Source organism: Ictalurus furcatus, chromosome 4 (assembly GCF_023375685.1).
Source record: "Ictalurus furcatus strain D&B chromosome 4, Billie_1.0, whole genome shotgun sequence".
NCBI lineage: Eukaryota > Metazoa > Chordata > Actinopteri > Siluriformes > Ictaluridae > Ictalurus > Ictalurus furcatus.
Genome location: NC_071258.1, coordinates 19,111,077 through 19,132,987, shown reverse-complemented (window position 1 = coordinate 19,132,987; position 21,911 = coordinate 19,111,077). Strand labels below are relative to the sequence as shown.

Sequence of the window (21,911 nt, the reverse complement as noted above, 5' to 3'; positions counted from 1 at the left end):
GCCCAATTTGGACATTTTCACTTAGGGGTGTACTCACTTTTGTTGCCAGCAGTTTAGACTTTAATGTCTTCGTGTTGAGTTATTTTGAGGATTCAGCAAATTTACACTGTTACACAAGCTGTACACTCACTACTTTACATTGTAGCAAAGTGTCATTTCTTCAGTGTTGTCACATGAAAAGATATAATCAAATATTTACAAAAATGTGAGGGGTGTACTGACTTTTGAGAGATACTGTATATAAAATAATGTAGCTGCTCAGGGCCAGGACAGGCAGAACACAGACACTCAGGAGGCAGAGGTGTTGCAAAAAGGTGATATATTTATTTATATGCTGGTGCAGGTGAGAGGAGGTGAAGAGGTGATGAGTGTGAGGATGAAGGTCGCTGTCTTCCCAGTGTGGGGCGCGACAGACAGGCTGGAGTGGTCGTGAGGCAGGACCCAGGAGGCTTGGCGGAGACCGAGGGTGCCGGAGAGAGGCACAGCACAGCCGGGGAGTTTCTCCTCTGCAGTCTTCTTCTCTGTTGTCGTCATCATCGTTGTCTGCATCTGGAAGCACAGAGAGAGACAGAGAAGAATCACTAGATGTGTGCTGCAAGAATTAACTCACCCCACCTTGTCTGCTGCGCCCTTTTAGAGCCGCTGCTCTTCTCTCAGACTGTGAAGAGAAGCCACTCCAATCATGTGCTGCCAGCATTGTGTGTTTCTGCCACCCCGCCTTACAGCCATGTGCATTCTTGCTGTCCAAAACAACCGAGGTGCTGAAATGGTACTGTCCGTTCAGCACCCTGGCAGCAGTTGCACGAGGAACACGATGCGCATTGTGTGTGTAGGCTGCAGGCCCGCCATCACAGTACCCCCCCAGCTCTGAGCCTACTGCCGGAATGAGTTGGGTCAAGAGGGCATACCTTCTTGACAGGTCGTCAGCTTTTCCATGTTGGGATCCCACCTGGTGCTGGACCTGGAACAAGATGTCCTGCAATGAGAGGAACCACTGGGTCACCCTGACGTTGGTGTCTTTGGCCTGGGCCATTCACAGCATGGGGCATGGTTGGTTACCAGGGTGAAATGTCACCCTGCCAGATAGTACCGGATTTCCTCTATGGCCCACTTTATTGCGAGGACTTCTTGCAACACGCTGGTGTACTTCCTTTTGGCTGGAGTTAGTCTCCTGCTAACATACAGGACCGGGTGCTCTTCACTGTTGAAAGTTTGGGACAGGCCCCCAGCCCTGTCTCTGAAGCATCCGTGTGTATGGTGAAAGGTAGTGAGAAGTCGGGGTTCTGTAGGACAGATGGGCTGGTGAGGGCTTGTTTGAGAGTCTCGAATGTCTGCTCTGCTTTCTCGGTCCACTGCACCCGGTCCGGTTGGCCTTTCTTGGTAAGGTCTGAGAGGGGGAAGGCTAGAGAGGAGAAATTAGGAACAAATCATCTGTAGTAACCCACAAGCCCCAGAAAGGCATGTAGCTGCTTCTTTGACATGGGCCAGGGTATCCTTTCCCCGCCACCAGCTTCTTTTCCTCTGGCTTCAGCAGCACCGGCCGATGTGATATCCCAGCTACAGTGCATCCGGAAAGTATTCACAGCACTTCATTTTTTTCCACATTTTGTTATGTTACAGCCTTATTCCAAAATGGATTAAATTCATTATTTTCCTCAAAATTCTACGAACTATACCCCATAATGACAACGTGAAAGAAGTTTGTTTGAAATCTTTGTAAATTTATTAAAAATAAAAAACAAAAAAGCACATGTACATAAGTATTCACAGCCTTTGCCATGACACTCAAAATTGAGCTCAGGTGCATCCTGTTTCCACTGATCATCCTTGAGATGTTTCTACAACTTGATTGGAGTCCACCAGTGGTAAATTCAATTGATTGGACATGATTTGGAAAGGCAGACACCTGTCTATATAAGGTCCCACAGTAAATAAATGCATGTCAGAGCACAAACCAAGCAATGAAGTCCAAGGAATTGTCTGTAGACCTCTGAGACAGGATTGTATCGAGGCACAGAACTGGGGAAGGGTACAGAAACATTTCTGCAGCATTGACTGTCCCAATGAGCACAGTGGCCACCATCATCCGTAAATGGAAGAAGTTTGGAACCACCAGGACTCTTCCTAGAGCTGGCCGCCCAACCAAACTGAACGATCGGGGGAGAAGGGCCTTAGTCAGGGAGAGACCAAAAACCCGATGGTCACTTTGACATAGCTCCAGCGTGTCTCTGGGGAGAGAGGAGAACCTTCCAGAAGAACAACCATCTCTGTAGCAGTCCACCAATCAGGCCTGTATGGTAGAGTGGCCAGACAAAAGCCACTCCTCAGTAAAAGGCACATGACAGCCCGCCTGGAGTTTGCCAGAAGGCACTTGAAGGACTCTCAGACCATGATGAAACAAAGATTGAACGCTTTGGCCTGAATGGCAAGCGTCATGTCTGGAGGAAACCAGGCATCAGTCATCACCTGGCCAATACTATCCCTACAGTGAAGCATGGTGGTAGCAGCATCATGCTGTGGGGATGTTTTTCAACAGCAGGAACTGGGAGACTAGTCAGGATCGAGGGAAAGATGAATGCAGCAATGTACAGAGACATCCTTGATGAAAACCTGCTCCAGAGTGATCTGGACCTCAGACTGCGAAGGTTCATCTTCCAAAAGGACAACGACCCTAAGCACACAGCCAAGATAACAAAGGAGTGGCTACAGGACAACTCTGTGAATGTCCTTGAGTGGCCCAGCCAGAGCCCAGACTTGAACCCGATTGAACATCTCTGGAGAGCTCTGAAAATGGCTGTGCACCGACACTCTCCATCCAACCCGATGGAGCTTGAGAGGTCCTGCAAAGAAGAATGGGAGAAACTACCCAAAAATAGGTGTGCCAAGCTTGTAGCATCATACTCAAAAAGACTTGAGGCTGTAATTGGTGCCAAAGGTTCTTCAACAAAGTATTGAGCAAAGGCTGTGAATACTTATGTACATGTGCTTTTTTTGTTTTTTATTTTTAATAAATTTGCAAAGATTTCAAACAAACTTCTTTCACGTTGTCATTATGGGGTATTGTTTGTAGAATTTTGAGGAAAATAATGAATTTAATCCATTTTGGAATAAGGCTGTAACATAACAAAATGTGGAAAAAGTGAAGCGCTGTGAATACTTTCCGGATGCACTGTACTGTGCTTCTGTCAGCCCTAGGTGGCATTTTGTTTGGTCAGAAGACCCGGATGTCAGCATCCATAGTGTGCCAGAGGAACCGGTCCGGCAACTTGGCCAGGGTGTTGTGGGCTCCGAGGTGGCTGCGAGTGGGTGGCTGTGGGCCAAAGTTGTAGAACTCTGGAGATTGATTGATTGATTGATTCATTCATTCATTCATTCATTCATTCATTCATTCTTTCTTTCTTGCTTGCTTGCTTGCTTGCTTAGGGCAGTGGTAGCTCTGGTTTAGACATTGGACAAGTGATCAGAAGGTCATGAGTTCAAATCCCACCAAGCTGCCACTACTGGGCATCTGCTTCTCCATATCACGTTTGGATAATCTCTCAAAGGGGCAGAACCTCCTAACCAACTAGCAATCACTGAAATGGCAATGAACATGATTGACCTCATAAACTGAAATGTAGTGGCACCGGTCAGACTTGCAAAGTGCTCTGATCTACAGTAGTGATCAGCAGCCTAATCTATCATGACCTTCTGGTGAAATGTAACTAGCTATTTTTAGAAAGCTGTTTTTAGCACAACATTGGCCCAATTTTTTTTAAAAGTCTTGTGATGCACTTACTGAGTGGTTAATAAAACAGGAGGTCACACAAACAGATGAAATAGATAAAACAGAACACAAACATATACTTCATTAACATTCACCTGTGATTTCCCCATTTTAAAGCTGCAGTACTGAACTTTTGCCTCTCTATCACCTCTCTGTTTGAAACATAAAATTGCAAATTATTTGCTGTGTTTTTTTTTTTGCTTGTTTGTTTTTTTTTTACATGGGTTGTGCTTTTGCACTGCTCCTCTGCATGGATGAATCTGATGGTTTGAGGGGTTGTGGTTGTATGGGTTGTATATAAGCTCCAATGCTTGACAACGGAGGTGGTGGCAGATACAGTTTTCTTGGAGTAGAGGTGAATTGCTCTCTCTCACAGCTAGCAGAAAATAAATGCAATTTACCACAGTGACCATAGCAAAACAAAACAAAACAAAAAACATAGGAAACTTGATACCTAAAGTGCTGTGAAAATGTATTTGACCCCACACTGATTTCTTCTGTTTTTGTATATAGCTCATACTAAATAGTTTTATATCTTCAAACGAAATACAACATAAAACAAAGGCAGCCTGAGTAAGCACACAGTACACTTATTTATTTATTTTTTATTGAAGCAAAAAAAGTTATCCAAACCTATCACCAATGTGAAAAACTAATTGCCCCCTTAAACTTAAAATGTGTTTGTTCCACCTTTAGTAACAATAACTTGCATGCTTCCACAGCAGTAACAAATAAATGCTTCCGATAACTGGAGATCAGTCTTAGGACTTATCAGGACTAGGACTTACTCCTATGCTTTGGATCATTGTCTTACTGCAGAATCCAGTTGTGTTTGAGTTTCAACTCACAGACTGAAGACCGGACATTCTCCTTTAGGATTTTGTGGTAGAGAGCAGAATTCATGTTTCCCTCAATTATTGCAAGTTTCCCAGGCCCTGAAGCAGCCTCACACCATCACACTTCCACCACTATACTTGACCATAGGTATGATGTTCTTTTTGTGGAATTCTGTGTTTGTATTACGCCAGATGTAATGGGACCACTGTCTTCCAAACAGTTCCACTTTCGACTCAATCCACAGAGAACATTCTCCCAAAAGGTTTGAGGATCATCAAGGTGTGTTTTGACAAAATTCAGACAGTCCTTAATGTTCTTCTGGGTTAGCAGTGGTTTTTGCCTCGCCACTCTTCCATGGATGCCATTTTGTCCGGTGTCTTTCTGATATTGGAGTCATGAACAGTGACATTTATTGATGCAAGAAAGGGCTGTAGTTCCTTTGATATTGTCCTTGGCTCTTTTGTGACTTGCTGTATGACTCATTTCTGTGCTCTTGGAGGAATTTTGGAAGGTTGGCCACTTCTGGGAAGGTTCACTACTGTGCCGAGTTTTTCCATTTGGAGATAATGGCTCTCACTGTGGTCCTTTGGAGTCCTAGACACTTTGAAATAGCTTTGTAACCCTTTCCAGGCTTTAATCACCTTCTTCCTAATCATTTTAGGAATTTCTTTTAACTTTGGCACTTTGGCATAGTGTGTTACTGGGTAAGACCTTTTAACCAACTTCATGCTGTAGAAAAAGTTCTATTTAAGCGTTGATTTGATTGATTACGGCTGGCAATAATCAGGTCTGGTTGCGTCTAGTCCAGCTGAACCCCATTATCAATGCAGTTTCATAGATTAGGGGAATTATTAACTATGGAGGCAAATACATTTTCACACAGGCCCAGTTGGTATTGGATAACTTTTTTGCTTCAAAAAAAACAACAAAAAAAAACATATCATTTAAAAAATGTATTTTGTGTTTACTCAGGTTCCCTTTGTTTTATCTTAATTTCTGAAACAATTTAGTATGAGATATACACAAAAACAGAAGAAATACTTTTTCACCACACTGTAGCTGAATCAAGCAAACAAGTGCAGTAATGCTAGGTAGCTACCTATTGAGCCACTGAAATGTCTTACTTGTCCAGCAGAAAAAAGCCAGAGTCAGTCTTCAATCCCTTCAGATCTCAGAGTTGTCACCAACTCTAAAAAGCCATGCCGATATTTACTATCCTTTTTCATGGGCTCTGTCGCATTTCCTTTTTGACTGCAGGCTCTCCACAGTTAAAGATTTCTTAGTTTTGACAACAGGTGATTCCCCAGATGTCATAGATGATTGTCGTTTAGAACTATCCAGATTTAAAAGCAACCATCTAGATGACAAGTTTAAATTTTAAGGCACTGTTGTAAGAACAAGCTACAACCAGCACCCACACAAGCTTTTCAGTACCCACACATGCGATATATTAGCCCGGTCTTCTTCTTTCTGTTTATGGACATGATACAACCACACAAAGATGAATAACGTCAAACTGACATTTCCAGCACAATCCGACACGACAGCTCAAATAATACATGATTATTTTATGCTTACTGTTGCGAAGGTAAGGTAAGTAGACAGTTTTGAGCACTGATTTTTTATGTTATTGCTCAATAATTGATTTTTGTTCATTTTTAACCAAAGAAAGTTCTGTACTGCAGTTTTAAATAAATACCAGCTGCCACAGACACAACACCCAGTCCACATCATTTTAGTGAAGTGTTCGTCCCTATGCTGTATGAAAAAAAATAATTGGGATAAAATCAAAAAATATTTGGCAGGAGAATTAGTGTAGTGCATTGAATTGATGTATCAATTCTCAGACAAAACAAAGATGGTGAAGAAATCTTTGAAGTTCTTGTTCTTTATGGAGTCAAAACTAGCATAAATCAGTACATGTTAATTTAACTGAACTGGATCTTATAGGATCAGATATGAATCAAATTGCATCGGATCAGCATTGAATTGAAGCATATCAAATTGTTACTTGCTAAACTGTATCTTTTTTGTAGCAAATGATATACTGCATATGTGAGATGTGTAATGTCTTTTTGGTTTTGATTCACTCCTTAGACGAAAACAGTTATTGACAAGCTGCAGAAGTTGGTCTCATCTGAGGGAAGGTTCAAGAACCTAAGAGAAGCCTTAAAAAAGTAAACTCGATATGGCTTATTACTTTTGTCTTATTGTGTTGTTTGTAACATGAAGTTATGTGACTGTGTTCTTGAATGTGTTCCTCAGCCAAATATGTACTTTCTTTATCTAATTAAGTACTATTGTGCCTGCTAGTTGTGACCCTCCATGTGTGCCATACTTGGGGATGTACCTCACAGACCTGGCATTCATTGAGGAGGGTACACCAAACTACACAGAAGACAACCTGGTTAACTTTTCCAAGATGAGAATGGTAAACAAGTGCTGTTTTTGCTGAGCGTTCTGTTTTGTAATTTCAAGTAAGGAAATCTAGAAGTAATTTTGAAATATATTTTGGAAAAGGTTGAGAATTGTTGGTGTGTTAATAAGCAAATCAACATGACAAACCATTCAGTTTTGATTTTCTTGAAAATCATACTGGAAATAACTAGACTCGTATTACCGGTTCCATGGTTTAGATTTTATAACCATTCACTATTCTGTTTTCATTACTATTTACTGTTTACAATGTTGGCATTTGTTTTGAGGAGGAACACACCATAATTCATCATGTTTAACTCATGCTGATTTTTATTCTGTTCTAGATCTCCCATATCATCAGAGAAATACGTCAATTTCAGCAAACATCATACAAGATTGATCATCAGCCAAAGGTATTTAAAATCATGGCCAGAGTAGAGGTGACTCACAAATTGTGCAAAGGATCAGATGGGCTACAATTAATAACTGTATACCCACAAAGTGCGCATATAAATTGTATATAATAAGTCTACTAATGCTTCTTAAAATTCCAGTTTTTGTACTGTAAAGATAAATATAAATAATGTCAGACATGATTTTTCCATTTTTTTATTTGACTGTGAAATTTAAAAAAAATTAAGAGTAAAACAGCAGCTCATGACCATAGATTTTGTTGGGGCAGCCCACCAAATGCTATCACTTGATTAATGCTACAGGCTACAAGATAGTGAATTTTTAGAATAACCCTACAGGGGTAGTACACTAGGCAGTTGAGAGTCAACAACATAGTCATACAGTATAGCAGCTTGTTTTAAGCAGTTATAGACTGTTTACAGGTGTCAACAATATTTCCATCTTAACTAAGCCTCAGAAAAAAAAAATCAAATTACCTGAAACTAGCCCCAAAAAAGTTTGGGAATTGGAAAAGAGAGATATTTTTTCCTTAATTTTTCTCAGTCTTTACATAATAAACAAGTGCAATATTTCATGCATATTTCTGATCTACTGACATTATCCACTCCATAATCCCACTTTTCCTCTCCCAGTCTTTACAGTATACAGTATACAATAAAAATGGTCTTGTTCATAATACACACTTTGCCTGCACTTACAGTTTTCACACATTCACATACACATTCAAATTCATGTTAAATACTAATTAGTATATACCTGCCATCAATTAAAGTGACTGATTACCCCCAAATAAAGTACAGCTGATCCTGCAGGATTTTCCTGACATCTTCTTGGAAACATCCAACTGGAAAAGCCATGGGCCACAAAGAGCTTACAAAGCAGGTACAGGATCTCATTGTTGAAAAATATCAACCAGGACTTTTTCAAGGCATTGGATATACCATGGAACACTGTAAAAACAATAATCAACAAGTAGAGAAAATATGGCAGGACAGTAGCACTACTAAGAACAGGACGCCCCTCTAAAATTGATGAGAAGATCAGGAGAAAAGTGGTCAGGGAGGCTGCCAAGAGGCCTACAGCAACATAATAATTGCAGCAATTTCTGGCAAGTGCTGGTTGCTCCCTACATGTGACAACAATCTTCCAAATTCTTGTCTGGGCTATGGGGTAGGTTGGCAAGACGGAAGTCTTTTTTAACCAAAAAATAAATTAACAAAAATACATTAAATCTCTAAAAACCATGTGAAATAGTGTGTTATGGTCTGATGAGACCAAAGTTTTTGGCCATAATACCAAAAGATATGTTTGACACACACACACAAAAAAAAAAAACGAAAAAACACAGCAAAAGAACACCATCCCTATGGGGAAGCATAGTAGTGGCAGCGTCATATTTTGGGTCAGTTTTTCTTCAGCTGGAACTGAGGCTTTTATCAGGGTGGAGGGAATAATGAATAGTTCCAAATACCAGTCAATTTTGTCGAAAACCTAAAGGCTTCTGCTAAAACACTTAAGATGAAGATCAGTTTCACCTTTCAGCATGATGACCCAAACCAAACCTCCAGATCAACAACGGAATGGCTTCACCAAAACAAGTTCAAGGTTTTGGAAAGGCCTAGACAGAGTCCATACCTAAATCCAATCAAAAATCTGTGGGTTGACGTGAAGAGGGCTCTGCACAGGAGATGCCCATCAAATTTGACAGTTAGAATGCTTTTGCAAGTAAGAATGGCAAAATAAGTCAACATGTGCAAACTGTTTGACTCTTACCCAAAAATATTAAATGCTGTGATAAAATTGTAAGGTGCTTCAACTAAGAAGTAACTAGTTTAGGAGTGTGCACACTTATGATACCAGGTTGTTATACATTGTTTTTTTCACACACCCCCTTAAAAGTGATTCTTATTGTTGTTTCCACTTTAATTAAAATGTTAATATTTCACAATAAAGGTAGAAAAGGTTCTGATATGATTTATCTTGGTTTAATTTTTTTTTACATCTTAAAAACCTCCCATTTTAACAGGGCTGTGATTTTTTATATCCACTGTAATTCAGACGATTTGATATAAAACAAAGTCTTGGCAGCTGTGGAGTATTTTTATGCTAGCCTAATCTAGCATAAAAATCTGTCAATAACTGAATGTCCGCTCTTCCCCCAGTTAAAGTGTTCATAGACTGAGCATGAGACAGAGTGATTCCGGCCCCTATGGGTCCCAATTAGTGGTTGATGTGGCTCCCATTTTTTGTCCATTAGGTATACCTTCATGGAAGCTAACTGCCCTGCAATTGTGCAACATCTAGAAAGGAAAGGAAATCAATGGAACATTGCTTTATGTCTGTCAAATAGCAGCATTTTCTTTACTCGTTAGCCACGCCAAAGAAGTAGTTGGTTTTTCAACAGAATTTAAAATGTACAGACTTGTGAATGAATCTCCACCACTGCAAATAAAAAACATTATATATATATATATATATATATATATATATATATATATATATATATGCACACACAACCCCAATTCCAAAAAAGTTGGGACACTGTGTAAAATGTAAATAAAAAGAGAATGCACTGGTTTGCAAATCTCATAAATCTATATGTTATTCACAGTAGAACATACAAAACATATCAAATGTTTAAACTGAGGAAATTTTAAGGAACAAATAAGGTAATTTTGAATTTGATGGCCACAACACATCTCAAAAAAGTTGGGAAGGGGGCAACGTAAGGCTGGAAAAGTAAGTGTTACTAAAAAGAAACAGCTGGAGGAACATTTTGCAACTAATTAGGTTAATTGGCAACAGGTCAGTAACATGATTGGGTATAAAAAGAGTATCTTAGAGAGGCAGAGTCTCTCAGAAGTAAAGATAGGATCGAATCTGGATGGAAGCATATTCAATTCAATTCAATTCAATTTTATTTGTATAGCGCTTTTTACAATAGACATTGTCTCAAAGCAGCTTTACAGAAATATCAACATGGTATACAGATATTAAAGGTGTGAATTTATCCCAACTGAGTAAGCCACTGAATGGTGACGGTGGCAAGGAAAAACTCCCTAAGATGTTTTAAGAGGAAGAAACCTTGAGAGGAACCAGACTCAGAAGGGAACCCATCCTCATCTGGGTAACAACAGTTAGTGTGAAAAAGTTCATTATGGATTTATATGAAGTCTGTATGGCCTTAGGAGCAGCCGTAGTCTCAACAGTCTGGAATTAGAGAAGATTTGAGCTCCATCCAGAGGCAGAAAGGATCTGGATCTCTAGTATGTCCATAAATTCGTGTGGGGCTCGGCGAAAGGAGAGAGGGAGAAAAAAGATTATTATGACTGCGAAGTAGTAGAACAGAATCTAGTCAGGGTAGGCTTGAGTAAACAAATACGTTTTAAGCCTAGACTTAAACACCGAGACTGTGTCTGAGTCCCGAACACTAATAGGAAGACTGTTCCATAACTGTGGGGCTCTATAAGAGAAAGCTCTTCCCCCTGCTGTAGCCTTCACTATTCGAGGTACTGTCAAATAGCCTGCATCTTTTGATCTAAGTAGGCGTGGCGGATCATATAAAAGCAAAAGGTCGCTTAGATATTGTGGCGCGAGACCGTTTAGTGCTTTATAGGTTAATAAAAGTATTTTATAGTTAATGCGAGATTTTACTGGGAGCCAATGCAGTATTGATAATATCGGTGTGATATGGTCGTATCTTCTAGTTCTAGTTAGGACTCTAGCAGCTGCATTCTGGACTAACTGGAGCTTATTTATATTCCTACTGGAACATCCAGACAGTAAGGCATTACAGTAATCTAATCTAGAGGTGACAAATGCATGAACTAGTATTTCCGCATCATGTAGTGACAATATGTTTCTTATTTTAGAAATATTTCTGAGATGAAAGAAAGCTATCCTAGTAATATTATCTACATGAGCATCAAATGATAGGCTGGAGTCAATAATCATGCCCAAGGTCTTTAACTGCTGTACATGATGAAACAGAAAGACCATCCAGAGTAACCATGTGATCAGAAAGATTACTTCTAGCTACACGTGGGCCTAATAAAAGTATTTCTGTTTTATCAGAATTAAGTAGAAGGAAATTAGTTAACATCCAACGTCTAATGTCCTTTACACAATCCTCAACTTTACTAAGCTTCTGTCTGTCCTCTGGCTTCGCTGAAACATACAACTGTGTATCATCAGCATAACAGTGGAAGCTAATTCCATGTTTACGAATAATTTGTCCTAGGGGTAGCATATATAAAGTAAAGAGCAGTGGGCCTAAAACAGAACCCTGTGGAACTCCAAAAGTAACCTCAGTACGCACGGAGAAATCACCATTTAAATCTACGAACTGATAACGATCGGTCAGATAAGACCTGAGCCAGGAGAGGACTGTTCCCTTAATACCAACAACATTTTCTAATCTATCAAGAAGAATAGTGTGATCTATAACATCAAAAGCTGCACTAAGGTCGAGTAACACAAGCAGCAAGACACAACCCTGATCGTAGGTCAGTAGAAGGTCATTTACTACTTTAACTAACGCTGTCTCTGTGCTATGATGAGGTCTAAATCCTGACTGATACATTTCATGAATGTTATTCCTATATAAGTATGAGCATAACTGCTTTGCTACAACCTTTTCTAAAATCTTAGAGATGAAGGGGAGATTTGATATTGGTCTATAGCTGGACAATTGAGAGGGGTCAAGCTCAGGTTTTTTAATCAAGGGTTTAATAACTGCTAATTTAAGTGATTTAGGTACATAGCCAGTGCTTAGGGAAGAATTGATTATATTTAAAAGTGGTTCAATTACTCCTGGACAAATCTGTTTAAACAAACATGTAGGTACGGGATCTAGTATGCAAGTTGATGAATTGGCTGAAGAGATTAATGTAGCTAGTTCAGTCTCTCTAAGCGGAGCAAAACACTCTAAACATTGATCTGATATTGCTACATTGTCATGTAATGGGTTTGTTACAGTACTGTCCGGGTTTAATTTAATGGCCTATATTTCACGTCTAATATTTTCAACCTTATCAATGAAAAATTTCATGAAATCTTCACTGCTATGTAATGATTGAGTGTTTCTCTCTGTAGTGGTTTTATTCCTAGTTAATTTTGCTACTGTGTTGAAAAGGAATCTAGAATTGTTTTTGTTATCTCCTATTAAGGTGGAGAAATAGATTTTTCTAGCATCGCCAAGAGATTTCCTATATTTCAGTAGGCTCTCCTTCCATGCTGTTTGAAATATCACCAGTTTGGTTTGACGCCATTTACTTTCTAATTGTCGAGTTGTCTGTTTTAAGGTTCGTGTTTGATTGTTATACCAGGGTGCTAATTTTTTTTCTCTAATTATTTTCCTTTTGAGTGGAGCCACTCTATCTAGCGTGTAGTGGAGTGTTGACTCCAAGCTTTCAGTCGCCTGATCGAGTTCTATGGGATCTGACGGTGATCCAAATCTAATTGATGTTTCTGCAAGGTTATTTATGAAGCTCGGTGCAGTAGCTGATGTGTAGGTACATTTTACGTGGTAGCGAGGCGATGTGGAAATATTATGATCAATACGTATTATGAACGAGATAAGATAATGGTCTGAGACAACTTCAGACTGCGGAAAAATTATAATATTTTCTATACTTAGTCCGTATGTTAGTATGAGGTCAAGAGTGTGACCACCATTATGAGTAGGCCCGATTACGTTCTGATTAATCCGTACTGCATCTAAGATGGACACAACCGCTAATCTTAGAGGGTCTTCCAGGTTATCAAAATGAATATTAAAGTCTCCGACGATTAATGCTTTATCTACAGACACAACCAGGTTTGAGACAAAGTCTGCAAATTCACTAAGAAATTCAGTATATGGCCCTGGGGGTCTGTAAATAATAATTAGAGGAGTTGACTTATTTTTTGTGGCTACATAACTTATACTGGTATAAAGAATTTCAAAAGAATTAAATTTATGCTTAGGTTTTTGTGTGACGACTAGATTTTTACTATGGATGAGACCAAAACCTCCTCCTTTACCAGTTGAACGAGGCTGATGTACATAACTGTATCCAGGAGGACTGGCTTCATTTAATGCTATGTACTTGTTTGGTTTAATCCAAGTTTCTGTTAAACACATTAAATTACATTCCTGATCAGTAATGATGTCGTTAACAATAAGAGCCTTAGGCGCAAGAGATCTAATGTTTAATAGTCCTAGCCTCAGATCAAAAGTGCTGGCTGTGCATTCAATATTTATTGAATAAATATTGTAAATCTTTAATTTTCTTTAATCTTTAATTTTATGTTAATTAGGTTACGAAGATAGACTTTCCGAGATTTTCTATATATTTGTATAGCTCGGGGAACAGACACAGTCTCTATAGTATGTATTACCGGTGCTGGGTTTTTAATTGAACATTGATTATACTGAATGTTGTTATTATTGGAAGATGTACTTACGGTAGGCAGTCACTTGGAGTGTAGCACCTTGGAGATGTTGTCAGACAGCAGTTCCGCTCCAAGGCTGCTGGGGTGCAGGCCATCAGGACGAAACAACCTAGGACGCTCCCAGAACAGATTCCAGTTATTGACAAACACCAGAGTCTGCTCATTACACCAAGAGACTAACCAATCATTTAATGCTAGAAGTCTACTGAACTTTTCTGCTCCACGTCTGTATGTGGGAAGAGGTCCAGAGACGATGATCTTCGTGGTGGGTGATCTGCCTCGTACCGTCTCGATCAGGCTGGAGAAGTCCCTCTTCAGAACCTCCGTCTGCCGCAGCCTGGTGTCGTTCGTCCCCGCGTGCAGCACAACCGCTCCAATGCGCTCGTCCTTCTTCAGGATCCCGGATACCTGCGCAGCGACATCAAGGACACAAGCACCAGAAAAACAGTGTGTGCGCACTTTACCTTTAGATGAGGCTACACGGACGTTCCGCACAATGGAGTCCCCGACGATCATAGCGTTGGGTCTGGTCTGACGAAGAGGGGCGAAGCGGTTCCTGGTTGGAATCTTGAACACCGGAGGTGGAGAGGGTCCAGCCCGCGCCTTCCGCCGCTGGTTCACCCAAGGCCCGAGGTGTGTTGGCGCCGGCGTGACGGAGACCACGGCTGGGAAAGTCCTAGGTGCACGGTCACTGCACAGAGAAACACACGGCGTAGAGGGGCTGGGAGTGGAAATACCACGCTGTGTGCTTACCTTGGATATGTGGGCAGAGGCACAAGATGTTTCCAGCGCAGTTTGTCGCTCCAGCAGCTGGGCCTGCTTGTCGAGTAGGCCGCAGATCTGCTTCTCCACATCCTCCAGTTCCAGCCGCACCATGTGAAGCTCGAGCGAGTCCTCATCTGCACTCAAAACCGGAGAGACAGCAGACATATTTGTTTTTTAAACAGAACAGCGGTAAATGAGAAATGTGAAACGTAAACAAGGCTAGCGGTAGGTGATGCTAGCGGACTACGGGCTACAAGTTAGTCGCAAGCTAGTCGCGGATGTTTGTAAAAAACAGATCAAATTTAGCGACAGCGCAACGTTACGATTGTTTTATCTAAAGTAGTGTCAGTTATATTTGTATAACGTAAGGTAAATAATTTTAAAGTATAGAGATTAGAAGAAATTAATGTAATAGCGTTAGCTCGAAGGGTTCTGCTTCCTCAGTGACACTTCAGGTTGCCAGATACTCCAGTATACAGATACTATACTTTAGAGCATATGTTGCTCTAAAACATGTATATACCTTCCAGCATTGATGGTGCCTTTCCTGATGTGCAAGCTGCCCATTCCATAGACAATAATGCACCATACCATCAGAGATGCAGGCTTTTGAACTGAACACTGATAAAAAAAGCCAGATGGTCCCTCTCCTCTTTAGTCCTCTTTAGTTTAGAGGACGCGGCGTCCATGATTTCCGAAAACAATTTCAAATTTCGATTCATCAGACCACAGAACAGTTTTCCACTTTGCCTCAGTCTATTTTAAATGAGCTTTGGCCCAGAGTGGCATTTCTAGATCATGTTCACATATGGCTTCTTCTTTGCATGATGAGCTTTAACCAGCATTTGTGGATGTCACGGTGAACTGTGTTCACAGACAATGAGTTCTGGAGGTGTTTCTGAGCCCATGCAGTGATTTATATTACAGAATCATGCCTGTTTTTAATGCAGTGCCACCTCATGGTCCAAAGATCACAGGCATGCAATATTGATTTTCACACTTGTTCCTTGAGCACAGCGATTTCTCCAGATTCTCGGAATCTTTTGATGATATTATGTACTGTAGATGATGAGATATTCATAGTCTTCACAATTTAATGTTGAGGAACATTATTCTGAAATTGTTCCATAAATTGTAGACACAGTTTTTCACAGATTGGTGAACCTCTGCCCATTTTTACATATGATAGACTCTGCCTCTCCAAGATACTCTTTTTATACCCAATCATGTTACTAATCTTTTGCCAATTAACCTCCAGCTGTTTCTTTTTAGTAATACTTATTTTCCAGGCTTTAGTTGCTCCGTCCCAACTTTTTTTGAGACGTCTTGTGGCCAATTCAAAATTACCTTATTTTTTTTCTTAAAATGGTACACAGTTACTCAGTTTAAACATTTGATATGTTTTCTATGTTCTATTGTGAATAGCATATGGCTTTATCAGATTTGCAAATCATTGCATTCTGTTTTAACTTACATCGTACACAGTGTCCCAACTTTTATGGGAATTGGTTGTGTGTGTATGTGTGTGTGTGTGTGTGTATATGTATATGTATATATATATATATATATATATATATATATATATATATATATATATATATATATATATATATACACACACACACACACATACATACATACATACACAGTGCATCCGGAAAGTATTCACAGCGCTTCACTTTTTTCCACATTTTGTTATGTTACAGCCTTTTTCCAAAATAGATTAAATTCATTATTTTCCTCAAAATTCTACAAACAATACCCCATAATGACAACGTGAAAAAGTTTGTTTGAAATCTTTGCAAATTTATTAAAAATAAAAAAACAACAACAAAAAAAACACATGTATATAAGTATTCACAGCCTTTGCTCAATACTTTGTTGAAGCGCCTTTGGCACCAATTACAGCCTCAAGTCTTTTTGAGTATGATGCTACAAGCTTGGCACACCTATTTTTGGGCAGTTTCTCCCATTCTTCTTTGCAGGACCTCTCAAGATCCATCAGCTTGGATGGGGGCGTTGGTGCACAGCCATTTCCAGATCTCTCCAGAGATGTTCAATCGGGTTCAAGTCTGGGTTCTGGCTGGGCCACTCAAGGACATTCACAGAGTTGTCCTGTAGCCACTCATTTGTTATCTTGGCTGTGTGCTTAGGGTCGTTGTCCTGTTGAAAGATAAACCTTCACCCCAGTCTGAGGTCCAGAGCGTTCTGGAGCAGGTTTTCATCAAGGATGTCTCTCTACATTGTTGCATTCATCTTTCCCTCAATCCTGACTAGTCTCGCAGTTCCTGCCGCTGAAAAACATACCCACAGCATGATGCTGCTACCACCATGCTTCACTGTAGGGATTGTATTGGCCAGGTGATGAATGGTGCCTGGTTTTTTCCAGACATTTCCTTGGACTTCATGGTTTGGTTTGTGTTCTGACATACATTGTTAACTGTGGGACCTTATATAGACAGGTGTGTGCCTGTCTATCATGTCCATAAATCATGTCCAATCAACTGAATTTACCACAGGTGGACTCCAATCAAGTTGTAGAAACATCTCAAGGATGATCAGTGGAAACAGGATGCACCTGTGCTCAATTTTGAGTGTCATGGCATATTATATATATATATATATATATATATATATATATATATATATATATATATATATATATATATATATATATATAATTATAATGGGGGGGTTGTGGCTGTGAGATACCAAATACATTAAGGGTCCAAAGGTAAGTACCATACAGCTGCTGTCAATGAAGGTGATTCTGATTAACCCCAAATAAAGATCAGCTGTTCTTAAAGGATTTCCTCAAAACCTTCATGGTTGCATTTATTTGAGGTAGCCATGTTCTGCAAGTAGTTGACAGAACATCTGTGGGATTTTATTGTTGGAGGGTGCTGATCAGGAAATAACTATAAAAGTATATCAAAGCCATTGGATGTATCACAGTGATTTTACCAAGATCAGGAAGACCTCCCAAAGTTGATTACAGGACAAGGACAAAACTCATCAACTCCTTGCAAGTGACAACAATCTCCCATATTCAGCACAGGTCTTTGCTGTGGGGTAGGCTAGCAAGACTAAAGCCATTTCTCACAAAAATAAAAACATCCTAGCCTGTCTAAATTTTTCAAAAAAAAGCAAAAACAAAACATTTAGTCACCCTAAACCATGTGTGAAAAAGTCTTATGGTCTGATGAGACAAAGGTTGATCTTTTTGGACTTAATGCTAAAAGATATATGTTTGGCAGAAAGACAACATAATTCATTATCCAAAGAACACCATAGCTACTGTGAAGGCTAGTAAGGGCTACTACTTTTATGCTTGAATAGAAGCGCCGGTCAAAATAGATGGGATAATGACTAGCTCAAAATGACATAATTTTGTGTTATTGTTATTTTCACAAAACAAGTTATTTTGACCAGTGTTGGAAAGCTGAAGATGAAGTGGAATTTCACCTTCCAACCTCCTTACAACAATCCATATCACACATCCAAGTCAATCAAAGAATGACTTCACAAAAGGAAGATCAATGTCTTGGAATGTGTGCATTAGATTCCTTGGCAATCTGAAGGAACTTTTTTGCATGGATGATTGGGATAAAATTGTAAAGTGCAGGTGTGGAAGTTATGTGTGGAAGTTAAAAAGACTTATTCATAAAGTCTTAATGTGGTAATGAATGCAAAGGATGCTTCCCAAAGTATTACATGGGATGAATATATTTCTGTAATCTAGGTGTTTAGGGTTTTTTTTTTTTTTTTTCTCAATTAGTTAATTTCAGTCAGTTGCCTTATGGTTGTTTAACCAGTAAAACGAAAAGAGGCAAACTGAACAAAAAATTGTGCATTGCTTAGATTTGCCTGCTGATGTATGTATTTAAAGACACTCTAACACCAACACATGATCAATCCTTATCAAGAAGGAATGTATCAGTGTTACTTGTCCTTTTGTAAAATTGTTTTCAGTTACTTTTGCTGAGTCAACAGGAATTATTGCTCTTAATTGCCTGTTATAGCCCCCTCACAGCACAGAAACTTAAATAAGTTTTAAGAAGGTAATAAAGAAGTGAATTTAAACTGGAACTGTTTCTTTGTTTTTCCTTGTTTTCTAGGCAGCCCAGTATTTGCTAGACAGTAGCAACGTGTTGGATGAAGAAAGCATGTACGAAGCCTCGCTCAGAATTGAGCCCAAAGTGCCCAACTGACAAGACGTCTTCTGTGAAACTCAAACAGTTGTATAGACCATCATGTATTCATACGCAGTATGTCTTAGGTTATATATTATTATGTGTTATTGTTCCTGTAACTTTTTATTTCTAGAGGTTAGTAAAGCACACAACCATTATCACATTATAGAGAAGTTGCAGATATCATGGTATTTCCCTTTATAACAGCATTTTTTTCACTTCCCAGTACCAAAAAAATGTATATTCTTTGAGATCAATATATAATTAAATGTTATTTGGGGTCTCTTTACTGATTCAGGTCACACATAAAATTCTGGTCCTCCCTTTGCTGCGAGTAATTATTTGATGCATTTCATAACAAGTAGACAAGTATTTTTACTGAACATGAGATGTTATATATACACCATGTAATAAAGAACATAGGTGATATTCTAAGCCAGAAATAAACTAATGTCATATTTAAGAATATAAATATAAATATATACAATACACATATGGGTATGTAATTATTACATATTGCAAATACCTGCAGCATTTGCTACCACACTGTATGGCATGTGGCACAATTAACACTTGGACCATTTAGGCATTATTTGGTGACAAAGACATCAAAAGAACAGTTTGCCAGTAAGATTTATGCTGTTGCATACAAAATGCCATTATATAGACTTTACCTTGCAATTCAGTGAAATAGCACCTTTGATGAGAATATAGGGCTCTATGTTCATGCCAACGTGAGCATAATTTGCTGGTTAATGCTAGCATGTTGCCATTTAAAAAAATATATATTAAACTGTAAAAGAGTGAAATTGTTTTTCACTGTTGGAGCTGGTTTGAAGCATTTTACCTGGATAAAACTCTCATGTACAGGACTAATTGTCCTGCAATATGTAACAATTTGTTATACACATGTGGCAAATATCACTTTTTGCAAAGAAACTAATTTTTCAACATTAAAAATGTGATTGATTGTAATTCCTATTATACATAATTAATTATTATACATAATGTAGTGACCCATGAGTCTTTAGTTCCATTGATAAAAACACAATATAAGAATTTGCCATTTTTACTGTTTTGGAATGCAATAATTAAACATGGTTCATATACTCAGAAACTACACTGTAGGACTGAGTTTAAAATTGTAATACTCAATTCACTGCACCCCTAAAATCAAGGATGGAAATAGCCACAGTCAGCGGTTAATTGTGTGTATTAATTTATTATTTCTTAAACATCTGAATCCAAAACTTAATTAATGATCTTACTACAGTGTTTTATTAATTCCAATATTAGTTAGCATAATCATTTGGATTCAAAGAATGGCCTTTTAGTTAAAGTATTAGAAGTGTTCAATTAAACATTTAGTATATCCAGCTTTATACTAAGCTTTTACTGGAATGTGCCATTACTTCAGCAGAGCCTTTTATGTAGCCTATTTATTATACAATTATTATGCTGTACAATTGATCTTATTTGATCAATTATTTGATCAAATTGCAAGCATGGTCCTTTTTAATTATCTTGTCAGAAGTCTGTTTTAAACATGTCTAACACCAAAACTTATATAATTTGAGAAATCTAAACAATTAATCATAACAAATTATGCACTCATTATACTATCCTTTAAAGGACTTACTTGATATTTTAGAGATAACACAACAACAATGTTTATTATATAAAACACAAAGAAAACTACAAGATACACAGAAAGTAACAATATAGTAGACTTAAAAAAATCAAAGGAATGAATGGATGGACCCATGTCGCTAGCATAGGCTGCAGATGGAATTGCATTCTCCCTTGAGAGTAGATGAAAAATTCTTTCCTGTAAGATCGTCTCCTAGTTACATTGTATTTTGCTTATCCTATTTATACCCCCAAATTTCTTTGAACTGTATTATATTTACATTCAATGACCAATTTATCAAATGTATCAGAGAATTACAGAAGGTACTCTGAAAAGACCAGGTGTAGAATATAAATCATATAGCTATTTTTTAATTCTCTTTCCAAAATGATACAATACTGTCATATGAATACAATATTGTTTACCATGAAATTAGGATTAGATTCGTATCAAAGATGCCCTGAGGAATATTTTTGTTATACACAGTGTACAAAATGACCAGGTTTATTTCACATGGTCTCTCTGACCCACATTCCTGATAATTTTTGTTGTGCTAGTTTAGAGTCAAATTACTGCCACAATTTGTAAATTTACTACAATGACCCATCACCTTAAGCAAAAATTGCACTTGATGTACCCTGCATCTGGAGAAAGTCTCTGTACTTTGAAAGACATCAGGCCTATTTACAATACCAATTTAAAATTTTTCCAGCCCTTTCAATACTATCCAGGCATGATTAATGGGAAGTAAACTACAACCCCAATTCCCAAAAAGTTGGGACAGTATGGAAAATGCTAATAAAAACAAAGAGGAGTGATTTGTAAATGTACTTTGATTTGGATTTAAACAAAAATGTATAAAGACAAGGTATATTTGATGTTTTACCTAATCAACTGCATAGTTTTTTGAAGATAAATGTTTATTTTGAAATTGAGGCATGCAATACGTTCCAGAACAGTTGGGACAAAGGCAATTTAGGACTAATAACAATGTGGCACATTGAAATAAGAAGCTGACGTGAAACAGGTGAGACAATCGTCTAATCATAGTATATAAGGAGCTTCCAAAACGGCCTAGTCTTTCAAGAGCAAGGATAAGTTGAGGCTCGCCAATCTGCCAACAGATGCGTCAGCGAATAATCCAACACTTTGAGAACAACATTCCCCAAAGACAAATCAGTAGGATTTTGGGCATTTCACCAATATAATTAAAAGATTCAAGGAGTCCTGTAAAATCTTGGTGCATGAAGGGCAAAGCTGAAAACACTTCTGAATACGCATGAACTCCAATCCCTCAGACGTAATTGTCTTAAGAACCGTCAGGAGTCTGTAATGGATATCCTGATATGGGCTCGGGAATACTTTGGTAAACCTTTGTCAGCCAACACCATTTACCACTACATCCACAGATGCAACTTAAGGATTTACTATGCAAAGCAGAAATCATACATCA

The 21,911-nt window shown here is 38.6% G+C and overlaps 1 protein-coding gene across 2 annotated transcripts in view; it reads left to right on the top strand.

The window, feature by feature from the left end:
• The window catches only part of rasgrf1 (Ras protein specific guanine nucleotide releasing factor 1), a 415,815-nt gene extending 395,064 nt beyond the window's left edge, over positions 1–20,751 (top strand). For both annotated transcript variants that reach the window (XM_053623247.1, XM_053623248.1), the window contains 4 exons: positions 6,701–6,780; positions 6,917–7,034; positions 7,366–7,434; positions 18,754–20,751. In XM_053623247.1, the coding sequence (XP_053479222.1) occupies positions 6,701–6,780; positions 6,917–7,034; positions 7,366–7,434; positions 18,754–18,846 (360 nt within the window). In that variant the 3' untranslated portion in view covers positions 18,847–20,751. The remainder of the gene's footprint in view (positions 1–6,700; positions 6,781–6,916; positions 7,035–7,365; positions 7,435–18,753) is intronic.
• The last annotated feature ends 1,160 nt before the right edge of the window (positions 20,752–21,911 follow it).